Source organism: Pristiophorus japonicus, chromosome 3, assembly GCF_044704955.1.
Source record: "Pristiophorus japonicus isolate sPriJap1 chromosome 3, sPriJap1.hap1, whole genome shotgun sequence".
In the NCBI taxonomy this organism is placed as follows: domain Eukaryota; kingdom Metazoa; phylum Chordata; class Chondrichthyes; family Pristiophoridae; genus Pristiophorus; species Pristiophorus japonicus.
In genome coordinates, this window is record NC_091979.1 from 153,223,629 (window position 1) to 153,236,699 (window position 13,071).

The following is a 13,071-nucleotide window of genomic DNA, read 5'->3' on the forward strand; positions in this document are numbered from 1 at the left end:
GTTTTAAATGGGCAGCCTCTTATTCTAAGATTGTGCCATCCAGTGCTAGTCTCCCCCAATCAGTGGAAACATCCTCTCTACATCCACTTTGTCAAGCCCCCTCATAATCTTATACGTTTCGATAAGATCACCTCTCATTCTTCTGAATTCCAATGAGTAGAGGCCCAACCTACTCAACCTCTCCTCATAAGTCAACCCCCTCATCCCTGGAATCAACCTAGTGAACCTTCTCTGAACTGCCTCCAAAGCAAGTATACCCTTTTGTAAATATGGAAACCAAAACTGCACACAGTATTCCAGGCGTAGCCTCACCAATACCTTGCATAGCTGTAGCAAGACTTCCCTGCTTTTATACTCCATCCCCTTTGCAATAAAGGCCAAAACACCATTGACCTTCCTGACCACTTGCTGTACCTGCATACTATCCTTTTGTGTTTCATGCACAAGTACCCCCAGCTCCCGCTGTACTGCGGCACTTTACAATCTTTCTCCATTTAAATAATAACTTGCTCTTTGATTTTTTTCTGCCAAGGTGCTTGACCTCACACTTTCCAACATTATACTCTATCTGCCAAATTTTTTCCCACTCACTTAGTCTGTCTATGTCCTTTTGTAGATTTTTTGTGTCCTCCTCACACATTGCTTTTCCTCCCATGTTTGTATCGTCAGCAAACTTGGAAGAAAGGACTGAGTGTAACGTAGCCAAGTCGTTAATGTAGATTGTAAATAGTTGGGGTCCCAGCACTGATCCCTGTGGCACCCCACTAGTTACTGGTTGCCAACCAGAGAATGAACCTGTCATGTATGTACATTCTGTTTGTAGCCACCAGATGGCGTCATTGGTGGAGGCCACTGAGTAGCATGCACATGGTGCTGCTCAGGTATAAAAGGCCAGCCACTTTGGGCCTGAATAAAGCAGAGCCATGGTCGTACCTTGCTTAGTTAAACTCAGTTTGAACCTTTATAGCATACATAACATTTGGTGACGAGAATACAAGAACCTTGCAAAATGAGCACGATTGGATTTTTAGAGCGATTCGTGGAGGGAGAAGATTGGGCAGACTTTGTGAGCCATTTGAACCAGTACTTCGTGGCCAACAAAATGAAGGGGGTCGACGATGCAGATCGGCGCCGGGCCATGTTCTTCACTGTGTGCGGTTCAAGTCTGATAAAGAATCTACTCATGCCCAGTGATCCAACAGAGAAAACATACGAGGAGTTGTGTACATTGGAATGGGAGCACCTCAAGCCAGACGATGGCATCATTGTCTCGAGATACAGGTTTTATACACGGGTTCGATCGGCGGGCCAGAGTACGGCGGATTTCGTTGCCAACCTGAGACGTCTAGCGAGACCGTGCAAGTTCGGGGCGGTGTTGGCAGACATGCTGCGGGACGTCTTTGTTATCGGTATCAACCACGAGGTGATCCTGCGCAAACTTCTGGCGGTGGAGGAGTTGGATTTAAAAAGGGCCATCCAGATCGCTCAATCATGTATGACGACGAACAGGAGTCTAAAGCAAATAGTGAAGAACCGAACCTCGTCAAGTACTGTAAATACAATTGATTCGGCGTTCAGCAGAGCGGCACATGGCAGGGCCTATCCAGCTGCGTTCGCGAAACCTGTGGCTGGCCAAAGTCCGCCAGCGGAAATGTATCCGACTTCTCCATGTTGGCTTTTTGGGGGAAATCATCGGCACCAGCAGTGCCGATTTAAGCAATATAGTTGCAAAGGTGGTCTGAGAGTGGGGCATCTCCAGCGCAAGTGTCCACAGATCAGCAAGCGAGCTGCGACACACCACGTGGAGCTGAGAGTCAGACTAGTGCGGATCTGGATACGCAATCAGAGATGCCAGAGGAGGAAGTGTATGGACTGTACTCCTTCATAACCACGAGTAAACCAATTTTGATTAATGTGAAGTTTAACGGGATACCGGTATCAATGGAACTGGACACGGGGGCGAGTCAATCGATCATGAACGAGAGGGCATTTTATAAGCTGTGGGATACTAAGACTGTGAAGCCCAGGCTGAGCCCTGTTAATGCCAAGCTGCACACATACACCAAAGAACTGATAAAGGTCATTGGCAGTGCACAAATTGTGTCATATAACGGTGCGGTTCACGAGTTACCGTGTGGATTGTTCCAGGCAATGGCCCAACGCTGCTCGGCAGGAGCTGGTTGGAGAAAATGCGACTGGAACGACATAAAGGTGCGTCATCGGAGGAAGATACATGTGCCCAAGTATTGAGCAAGTTCCCCTCACTGTTCGAGCTGGGTATCGGCAACTTCACGGGAGCCAAGGTGCAGATCTATGTGGACTCAGATGCAAGACCCGTCCATCATAAAGCTTGGGCAGTGCCGTATATGATGAGGGAGAAAGTCGAAATTGATCTGACAGAATCCAGCGTGAAGGGATCATATCACCGGTCGAATTTAATGAATGGGCCAGCCCCATTGTTCCTGTGCTGAAAAGTGATGGCACAGTCAGAATCTGTGCTACGATCAACAGGATTTCGAAACACGATCAGTATCCGTTACCGAAGGCTGATGACTCGTTTGCGATGCTAGCCGGAAGGAAGTAATTCACAAAACTGGACTTAATGTCAGCCTATATGACACAGGAGTTGGTCGGGACATCAAAGAGACTTAAGTGCATTAACACGCACAAAGGACTTTTTATTTACCCTTTCGGAATTCACTCGGCTGCAGCAATATTCCAGAGGAATATGGAAAGTCTACTGACGTTCGTTCCCAGAACCGTCGTGTTCCAAGATGACATCCTGGTCGTGGCTCCAAGGAACATCTGATCAACCTGGAAGAGGTTCTACTGCATTTGGATAGACTGGGACTCAGACTGAAACGCTTGAAGTGCGTCTTCATGGCACCGGAGGTCGAATTCCTCGGGAGGAAAATTGCCACTGATGGCATCAGACCTACTGACGTGAAAATCAAGAATGCACCTAAGCCGCAGAGTGTGACGGAGCTGCGTTCGTTCCTGGGTCTACTCAACTCCTTTGGTAACTTCCCATCGAAATTGAGCACCTTACTAGAACCACTGCACATGCTATTGAGAAAAGGCGACAACTGGGTGTGGGGCGCATCGCAAGACAGGGCTTTCGAGAAAGCCACCAATATGCTTTGCTCGAACAAGCTGCTGGTACATTATGACCCATGTAAATGTTTAGTTTTGGCCTGTGATGCATTGTCATATGCAATTGGATGCGTACTCCAACAAGCCAATGAGTCGGGGAAACTTCAACCTGTCGCGTATGCATCCAAAAGTTTGTCTAAAGCGGAAAGAGCCTACAGCATGGTAGAAAAAGAAGATTTAGCGTGTGTGTATGGTGTTAAAAAGATGCATCAATACCTGTTCGGTCTGAGTTCGAATTAGAGACTGATCACAAGCCGCTCATGTCATTTTTTTCCGAGAGCAAAGGTATCAATACCAACGCTTCATCCCGCATTCAAAGGTGGGCGCTGACATTATCTGCGTATGATTATGTCATTCGCCACAGACCTGGCACAGAGAATTGTGCCGATGCTTTGAGCCGGTTGCCGTTGCCCACACTGGAGGTGGAAACGCCACAACCATCGGATCTAATGTTAATCATGGATGCTTTTGAGAGTGAAGGAACCCCCGTCACGACTCAACAAGTAAAGACCTGGACCAGCCAAGACCTGATTTTAAGTGGCAAAGGGTTGCATCCTCAAAGGGGATTGGTCTGCCATACCCAAGTAAATGTGCGAGGAGACCAAACCGTACATTCGTCACAAGGACGAACTGTCTATTCAAGCAGATTGCATATTGGGGGCAATCGCATTGTAATGCCCAAGAAAGCGAGAGAGAAGTTAGTGCGTGAGTTACACAGCACACATCCGAGTATAGTGATGATGAAGGCCATCGCCAGGTCCCATGTATGGTGGCCAGGAATTGATTCTGAGCTGGAAGCATGTGTGCATCAGTGCAACACTTACATGCAGCTCAGCAAAACACCAGCGGAATCGCCACCGAGTCTGTGGTCGTGGCCAGCCAAACCTTGGTCCAGGATCCATGCAGACTTTGCAGGTTCCTTCCTGGACAAGATGTTTTTCGTGGTGGTGGACGTTTATTCGAAGTGGATGGAATGCATAATCATGTCATCCAGCACTTCCCCGGCAACCACAGAGAATCTCAATGTCATGTTCGTGACACATGGTCTGCCTGACATAGTGGTGGGAGACAATGGGCCATGTTTCACCAGTCAGGAGTTTCAGGAGTTTGTGAAACTTATTGGCATAAAACATGCAAGGTCAGCACTGTTCAAGCCTGCATCCAACAGGTAAGCTGAACGTGCAGTACAAATTATCAAGCAAAACATGAGGAGAGTAACCCAAGGGTCACTGCAGACCCACTTGTCCTGCATACTGCTGAGTTACTGTCACACTCACAGGGGTCTCGCCTGCTGAACTCATTTTGAAAAGAGGTCTTTACACCAAGCTATCTCTGGTACACCTGGATTTAAATAATCATGTTGAATACAGAAGACAAAGTCAACAAGGGTACCATGATTGCGCAACTGTGTCACGTGAGATTTCTGTTAATGATCCTGTATGTGTGTTGAACTATGGTCAGGATCCCAAATGGATCGCTGGTACGGTCATGGCCAAGGAGGACAACAGAGTATTCGTTATTAAGCTCAAGAATGGGCAAACTTGCAGGAAACACATGGATCAGACAAAGCTGAGGCACACAGACGAGCCAGAACAGTCGGACGAAGAAACCAACCTACCAGCAGTCTTCAGAGGACTCAAGGGTCATCAGTGAACCTGGAATTTCCATCACAGACCTGTTCAATAAAAATGGACTTGGAATTCCTGACATGGCCACTGCCATCCCAACAAGTCAGTCATCCAGCCATCAGCCACAACAAACCCCACACACTCACCCAAGGCTGGAATCGAACTGAGACGGTCAACTCGGGAGCACAATGCACCGGACCATCTCAACCTGTGAAAGACTGTGATAAATCTCAGAGGAGGGTATTGTGGTGTATGTACATTCTGTTTGTAACCACCAGATGGTGTCATTGTTGGAGGTCACTAAGCAGCATGCACATGGTGCTGCTCAGGTATAAAAGGCCAGCCACTTTGACAGTCAGGCACTTTGGGCTAAAATAAAGCAGTGCCAAAGTCGTACCTTGCTCAGTTAAACAGTACTCAGTTTGAACCTTTATTGCATACATAACAGAACCATTGATCCTGACTCTCTGTTCTCTGTTAGCTAGCCAATCCTCTATCCATGCTAATATATTACCCCCAACCCCGTGAACTTTTATCTTGTGCAGTAACCTTTTATGTGGCACCTTGTCAAATGCCTTCTGGAAGTCCAAATACACCACATCCATTGGTTCCCCTTTATCCACCCTGTTCGTTACATCCTCAAAGAACTCCAGCAAATTTGTCAAACATGACTTCCCCTTCATAAATCCATGCTGACTATGGAGAACATGAGTCAGTTGGTGGTTTCTACGTAATGTTGAGGTGCACCAGAACCTGTGGAGAACGCTCCTTTACTGGAAGGTGCTTCACCTGGAAGCCTGTTTGTCAATTAAGCAAAGTCATTTCAGGCGCTAATAGGTGCAGTCAAGCATCAAGCAGCTCTTGTACTTGAGTGTGCGGCCAATGGATTGTGAAACACGTGTTCTTATTGGCATGTTGTGCTGTTCATAGTAATATTTCTATAGTTATAATATTTTCCATTGGTTAGAAAATTGCAGTGAAATTCTGTTACAGAGCAAGATGGACACAACTGACTAAAACTGTCTATTTTTAAGGGGCAGGTGTATTTAAAAAATTTAGTTTATAGTCATGATTTCTCACTACTGTTTCTTCCTTGCTGAGACTATTTTATGATTGCTGCAACAAAATGTTCTTGATAAAATATAATTAAAATCTCTGAAATATAAGTCTATTTTCTGTTCTTACATAGATTTTAGTGCAGCCTGATGTGTATGTGATCCTGGGAATGTTCTCCACAGGATCAGATACAACGCAAACTGCACTCTAATCTAGCCTGTGGTACACATGCACCCTAAATCAAAAACAGTTTGTGATTGCGTTGCTTCCATTTAACAAGAGTTGTTTCTGCCACTTTTATAGGATACTGGATTGAGTGTAATTTTTTTCATATATTTCATATTGTTGAGGGACATGCACTAAATCAGATGTTTCATTATAATGAAGGAGGAGTAAATTTAGGACTTTCTATACTTGAGTATCTGACTGCATGAATATGTAACCTAAAAATAAATACCACTTTTAACCACACAATAGATACTTATCAACAAAAACGAATAAAAAAAAAAAGATAACCATAATACAAACCTTCCTTTGGTTGAAAGGAAGGACAGTTTTCTTTTCCAATCCATTTTTCTCTCCCATGCAAAAGATCTTCCCCTGGAGCTGGCCCATTCTCTGAAATATTAGTGATTTTATTGCACCAATGTTCTCCTTCCATTGCAGATTCCACAGGCTTTGTGGCCAAAGTCGCCTCACTGCATTTTATATAGTTATCATCAGGATTCTGCTTTCTTTGATCTGGCAATTTAAAGTAGACATCCTGTCCCAAATCTACATCTGGTTCTGTTGATAATTTTGTAACACTGCAGGCCTTTGACTGGGAACTGAGTTGATTTAAAAATCCGATAAACTTCATTCCTTTCTTGGCAGACTCATTCACCTAAAATTCAACAATTTAGGAGAAAAAAAAGTGTTTAGGTGAATTTCAAAGGGCAGAGTGGGCATGTTGGGAGGCTGGGGGCGGGGGCGGGGGTGGAGGGGGAGGGATGGAGGAGAAGGAGGGGTAGGGATGGGCAGGGTGACTTCCTACGCCTGAACGAACCCACTTTAGCCTCTCACAAAATCAGGAAATCTTGTCATTTTGTTCATGTAAGTGAAGCAGATGTGCTCCGGTCGCAACTGTGAAAAATGTGTCTGCCTAGCCACTAGTCATTACTGATACAGTATGCAGTAGAGATATTCCTGACAGACCATAATATGAGAGCAGCTCCACTGTAAATAATAAGGGTGAAACTTTATTACCCAGAATAAGCAAAAATAAATAAATTAGCTCACCAATCAGACTCAAAACTGATCAATTATACACACACAATATATAGTCAAAAGCAAAATACTGCAGATGCTGGAATCTGGAATAAAAACAGAAAATGTTGGAAATCTCAGCAGGTCAGGCAGCATCTGTGGAGAGAGAGGAAGCAGAGTTAACGTTTCGGGTTGATGACCTTTCATCAGAACTATCTGACGGTATATAGTCAGGTGCTCCTCAGGAACCTAATTCACTGACAGAGTCTTTATTCATGAATTCTGTGGACTCATTCTCGACTCCGGCTCAACTGGAAAGCAAGCAGTTTGAGAGAGTACCTTGTCTAACAGTGCTTTCACAACATCACTGGAAAGTGTTTGATTGTTCACAGGCCATTCTTCAACAACTAGCTTGTAGTGTCTTTGTTCCCCTTGTTCTGACTTCTTTATGCTGTATTGAAGTAAAATAAAGAGAAACTATGAGAGAAATGAATACTTTTTGTTAGCTTTATCAGAATTAAGATTTTCTGTGGACATATACAGGAAACTAAATGCTGGCATTTAAGTTCATTTCAGAATTGATTTAACCATAAAAAATCTCATAGTCTGAGTTAGTTTCTGTTTAGGAAAGGGCATTGGACCATAAAGTGTAAGAACAAAGATTTTCAGCTAATTTTTTAAAGTTTTGGGTCAGACCAATTTGCTTTTCCCTGTATACTCAAAATATCAAAGCAAATGGTCAGTTTTCTTGTTCCTAGTTTAGCCGAATTCACTTATTATAAACTGTGGGGGAGAAATTCGCATAGTTTGCGCATCCCGTTGGGCGCAAATGATTTCTCGCCCGGGGCGCGTGACATTGCGCTGTACTTCCTCTTGGGGGCAGTAACCTCAATTTCGCTGCGGGGGCGGGACTTCCACACCTGGCACAGGAAGTCCCGCCTCGCTTCAGTTACCACCCCCAAATGGGGCACTACCGAATTTTGGCCCCAAGAAGCTTCAGCCTTAAAGCTCTGCTGTTATAACATTAAAACAGTTACTAGGAATTAAGAGCTGAATAAGTTTAGAGGGCTGAAATGCCATCAGTTGCTCGCCATGTCTCCAGCAGGGGACTGGTGGAACCCTTGTTGAATTTCAGCCCCGGTTGGTGGAAATGTGTTTGTACTGTGAGATTACACAAATATATTGATGTTTTAAATTGTGTGCAGTTGTTGTCCTTGTAATAATTCATCTGGTTCACTAATGTCCTTTACAGAAGGAAATCTGCCGTCCTTACCCAGTTTAATCATCATCATAGGCAATCCCTTGGAATCAAGGAAGACTTGCTTCCACTCTAAAAATGAGTCCTTAGATGGCTGAACAGACCAATACGAGAACCACAGTCCGTCACAGGGGGGACAGATAGTCGTTGAGGGAAAGGGCGGGTGGGACTGGTTTGCTGCACGCTCTTTCCGCTGCCTGCGCTTGATTTCTGCATATGCTCGGCGATGAGACGCAGTATGGCCTATATATGACTCCAGACCCACAGCAATGTGGTTGACTCTGAACTGCCCCTGTGACATGGCCTAGCAAGCCACTCAGTTGTCAAGAAGGTGGCTCACCACCAACTTCTCAAGAGGCAATTAGGGATGGACAATAATTGCTGACGTGGCCAGAGACACCCACATCCCGTGCACAAATATATATATATTTTTTAAATGGCCTAGCAAGCCACCCAGTTAAGGATGTGCAATAGATGCTCGTCTTGCCAGTGAGGTCCACATTCTGTGAATGAATAAAGAAAAAAAATACAAAATAACTGGAGGAATTAAGCTCACCAAATTAAATTCCATGTCAAGTCTGCAGTACTGAATGGTGATAGATGCTTACTAAGTAAATGTACATGTGAAGTCCATTTGCCTGCAATGTGTGTAAGGTGTTTTCTACTAAAATTAGTGCTTATGGCACACTCGTGGCTAGTCAGTCATTTCCATTGGACAGCACTGCACTAAACCAGGAAAATGTTTTTGAACTGCTTACGGTGTTAAAACCTCTCACCATGTTTCCTCCCCTCTCCCACTTGTTGCCTACCCTCCTCTCATCCCTCCTTTCCTGTGCAACCCCTTCTTACCCATTCTTTTCCTCCCCAACCGAATGCCCATTTCCTCATCCCTCCCACCAGCTGGTTTCCTTCGTGCTATAAATAGACTGTACATGCATTTTAAAGATAAATTCCATTGAACTTCCACCAGTGAAGAGGATGCAGCGGGACTGGTAGGGGCCAGTTGGAAGTTGGGGGTGGGGGGAATGGGGTTGGTGTAGGGCTGGAATCATAACCATGAGGCCTAAAGCCCAAAGACAGACAGTGACTGAGAATGGGTGGGGGAGGACAATGCTTGTGGTGGGAGTAGGCTACGATGGTGGGTAGTGACCAAGAATAGGCAAGCAAGAAAAAAGACTTGCATTTATACAGCGCCTTTCACAACCTTGGTGTCCCAAAGCACTTTTCAGCCAATTAAGTACTTTTTCAAGTGTAGTTGTAATGTAGGAGAAGCAGATGATGGTAGGAGTGGGAGAACGATGCAGAAAAATTTAAAACACTTAGGACTAGAAATTCGGCCATTTTGTGACCGGATCTTTGGCGCTATTTCACGTTTTTTGGCGAAAACCCGGTTGGTGGAAAATTCGGAGACGTTTTGCGGTGGCGGTTTTCAAATACCGCTGGAGAGGAGCGCCGCCGTGCAAGACTTGCGCCAAAAATTTGGCTCTATGCGCACCCGTATTTAGCACGAAAAAGACCTCCCTTGAAGCAGCGTTAAGTATGAAGACCTGCAAAAAAAAGTTTTTATTTTTAAAGTCTTTTGCAGTGATTCGTGAGATAAGTGTCCTGTAAATGTTCTGTGAATTTTTTTTTTCTTTTTTCCAATTTATTTTCAGGTGATTTCCGCCCTCCCTGGGCCCAACTCGGTATCGGCCTCGGACTAAAGTTGGTGAGGATCGTGGTTTGCGCTGAAAATCCTTGTGCAACGCCAATTTTTACCACTGTGTAAATTAAACCTTGAATTTACGGCCTCATAGTGATAGCGTTGCGATAATGGTAATTTTGGCGAAAAAATAGTTATTGCTGTTATGCATGTAACACCTTGTAACCAGCATTCTACCTCCACCAGAGGGCGCATCTATTGGAGTCCCAAGAGATCCCAGCATCCTTTGGGAGCACTGCATATAAGCAGGGCTCCCATGCTGTGCCAGTACTCTGGAGTCAGAATAAAGAGACTAAGGTCAGACTTACTCAAGTCTACAGTACTCAGTCACACTAGTTTATTTGAGACGTAAGAACTGGCGACGAGTAATAGATAACGAACCAGTACGTGAAAATTCAGAGAACTGTTGATATCCTGGAGAAATTCTCAGGTGGTGACGATTGGGAAGCCTTCGTGGAGCGATTCCACCAATACTTCGTGGCCAACAAGCTGGAAGGGAATGAGAATGCTGCCAAACGAAGGGGGTTCTTCCTCACCGTCTGCGGGGGAACAACCTATGGCCTCATGAAGAATCTTCTTGCTCCGGTGAAACCAACAACCAAATCGTATGAAGAAATGTGTACGCTGGTCCGGGAGCACCTAAATCCGAAGGAGAGTGCTCTGATGGCAAGATATCGATTTTATACATGTCAACAGTCGGAAGGCCAGGAAATGGCGTGCTATGTCGCCGAACTAAGGCGCCTTTGCAGGACATTGCGAATTTGGTGGATTCCTGGAGCAAATGCTAAAGCCTTTTTTGTGCTTGGCATTGGCCATGAGGTTATCCTTCGCAAAAGAAAAAGGTTACTGAAGACAAACGTAGGTCCCTTGCAGTCAGATTCAGGTGAATTTATAAAGAAATGATAGACCAGTTGAACAAATACTTTGGTTGTCTTCACGAAGGAAGACACAAATAACCTTCCAGAAGTACTAGGGGACCAAGGGTCTAGTGAGGAGGAGGAACTGAAGGATATCCTTATTGGCGGGAAATTGTGTTGGGGAAATTGATGGGATTGAAGGATGATAAATCCCCGGGGCCTGATAGTCTGAATCCCAGAGTACTTAAGAAAGTGGCCCCAGAAATAGTGGCTGCATTGGTGATCATTTTCCAACAGTCCATCAACTCTGGATCAGTTCCTATGGACTGGAGGGTAGCTAATGTAACACCACTTTTTAAAAAAGGGAGAGAGAAAATGAATAATTATGGACCGGTTAGCCTGACATCAGTAGTAGGGAAAATGTTGGAATCAATTATTAAAGATGAAGTAACAGCGCATTTGGAAAGCAGTGACCAGATTGGTCCAAGTCAACATGGATTTATGAAAGGGAAATCATGCTCGACAAATCTTCTGGACTTTTTTGACGATGCAACTAGTAGAGTGGACAAGAGAGAACAAGAGTGGATGTGGTGTATTTAGACTTTGAAAAGGCTTTTGACAAGGTACCATACAAAATTAAAGCACATGGTATTGGGGGTAATGTACTGACGTGGAGAGAACTGGTTGGCAGACAGGAAGCAGAGTCGGGATAAACGGGTCCCTTTCATAATGGCAGGCAGTGACTAGTGGGGTGCCGCAGGGCTCAGTGTTGGGACTCCAGCTATTTACAATATATATTAATGATTTAGATGAAGGAATTGAGTGTAATATCTCCAAGTTTGCAGATGACACTAAGCTAGGTGGCAGTGTGAGCTATGAGGAGGACGCTAAGAGGCTGCAGGGTGACTTGGACAGGTTAGGTGAGTGGGCAAATGCATGGCAAATGCAGCATAATGTGGATAAATGTGAGGTTATCCACTTTGGGGGCAAAAACACATAGAAAGATTATCTGAATGGCAGCAAATTAGGAAAAGGGGAGGTGCAACGAGACCTGGGTGTCATGGTACATCAGTCATTGAACGTTGGCATGCAGGTACAGCAGGCGGTGAATAAAGCAAATGGTATGTTGACCTTCAGAGCTAGGGATTTTGAGTATAGGAGCAGAGAGGTCTTACTGCAGTTGTACAGGGCCTTGGTGAGGCCTCAACTGGAATATTGTGTTCAGTTTTGGTCTCCTAATCTGAGGAAGGACGATCTTGCTATTGAGGGAGTGCAGCGAAGGTTCACCAGACTGATTCCCAGGATGGCAGGACAGACACTTGAGTAGAGATTGGATCGACTGGGCCTTTATTCACTGGCGTTTAGAAGGATGAGAGGGGATCTCATAGAAACATACAAAATTCTGACGGTTAGATGCAGGAAGAATGTTCCCGACGTTGGGGAAGTCCAGAACCAGGGGACACGGTCTAAGGATAAGGGGTAAGCCATATAGGACTGAAGAGAAACTTCTTCACTCAAGAGAGTTGTTAACCTGTGGAATTCTGTACCGCAGAGAGCTGTTGATGCCAGTTCATTGGATATAGTCAAGAGGGAGTTAGATATGGTCCTTACGGCTAAAGGGATCAAGGGGTATGGAGAGAAAGCAGGAAAGGGGTACGGAGATGAATGATCAGCCATGATCTTATTGAATGGTGGTGCAGGCTCGAAGGACCGAATGGCCTACTCCTGCACCTATTTTCCATGTTTCTATGTTTCTAAACTATTGACTATTGAAACACCGAACCTGAGCAAAGCTGCAACAATAGCACAGGCATTTATGTCCACCAGTGATATCAAACAAATTTCGCAGCATAAAGATGCATCGGCAAGTACTGTACACAAAGTAACGTCATTTTCAGGCAGGAATGCTTATGGCAGAATGTACACGCTTGCAGCTACACAACCTCAGATGATTCAGAGTCCGCCATCAAGTGTGAATGCGTGGCAATTAACACCTTGTTGGTGCTGTGGAGGTGATCATCGAGCAGATCAATGCCGCTTCAAACACTATGTGTGCAAAGACTGGAACAATGAGACACCTCCAGCGAATGTGCAGACGAGCTGCAAACCCTGCAAATCACCACGTTGCAAAGGAAGACCGATCCATGGTGGATCAAATTGAACTAGAAACTC

The 13,071-nt window shown here is 44.9% G+C and overlaps 1 protein-coding gene across 9 annotated transcripts in view; it reads right to left on the reverse strand.

Annotated features, from left to right (window-relative positions):
• rftn2 (raftlin family member 2) overlaps nucleotides 1-13,071 on the reverse strand; it is a 452,549-nt gene that overhangs the window by 61,008 nt on the left and 378,470 nt on the right. For 8 of the 9 annotated variants that reach the window (XM_070875925.1, XM_070875924.1, XM_070875926.1 and 5 more), the window contains 2 exons: nucleotides 7,422-7,533; nucleotides 6,366-6,720 (listed from right to left, as the gene is read on the reverse strand). In XM_070875925.1, coding sequence (XP_070732026.1) covers nucleotides 6,366-6,720; nucleotides 7,422-7,533 — 467 coding nt within the window. Of the gene's footprint in view, nucleotides 1-6,365; nucleotides 6,721-7,421; nucleotides 7,534-13,071 lie in introns of those variants that run through there. The other variant, XR_011592693.1, reaches the window with a different exon arrangement.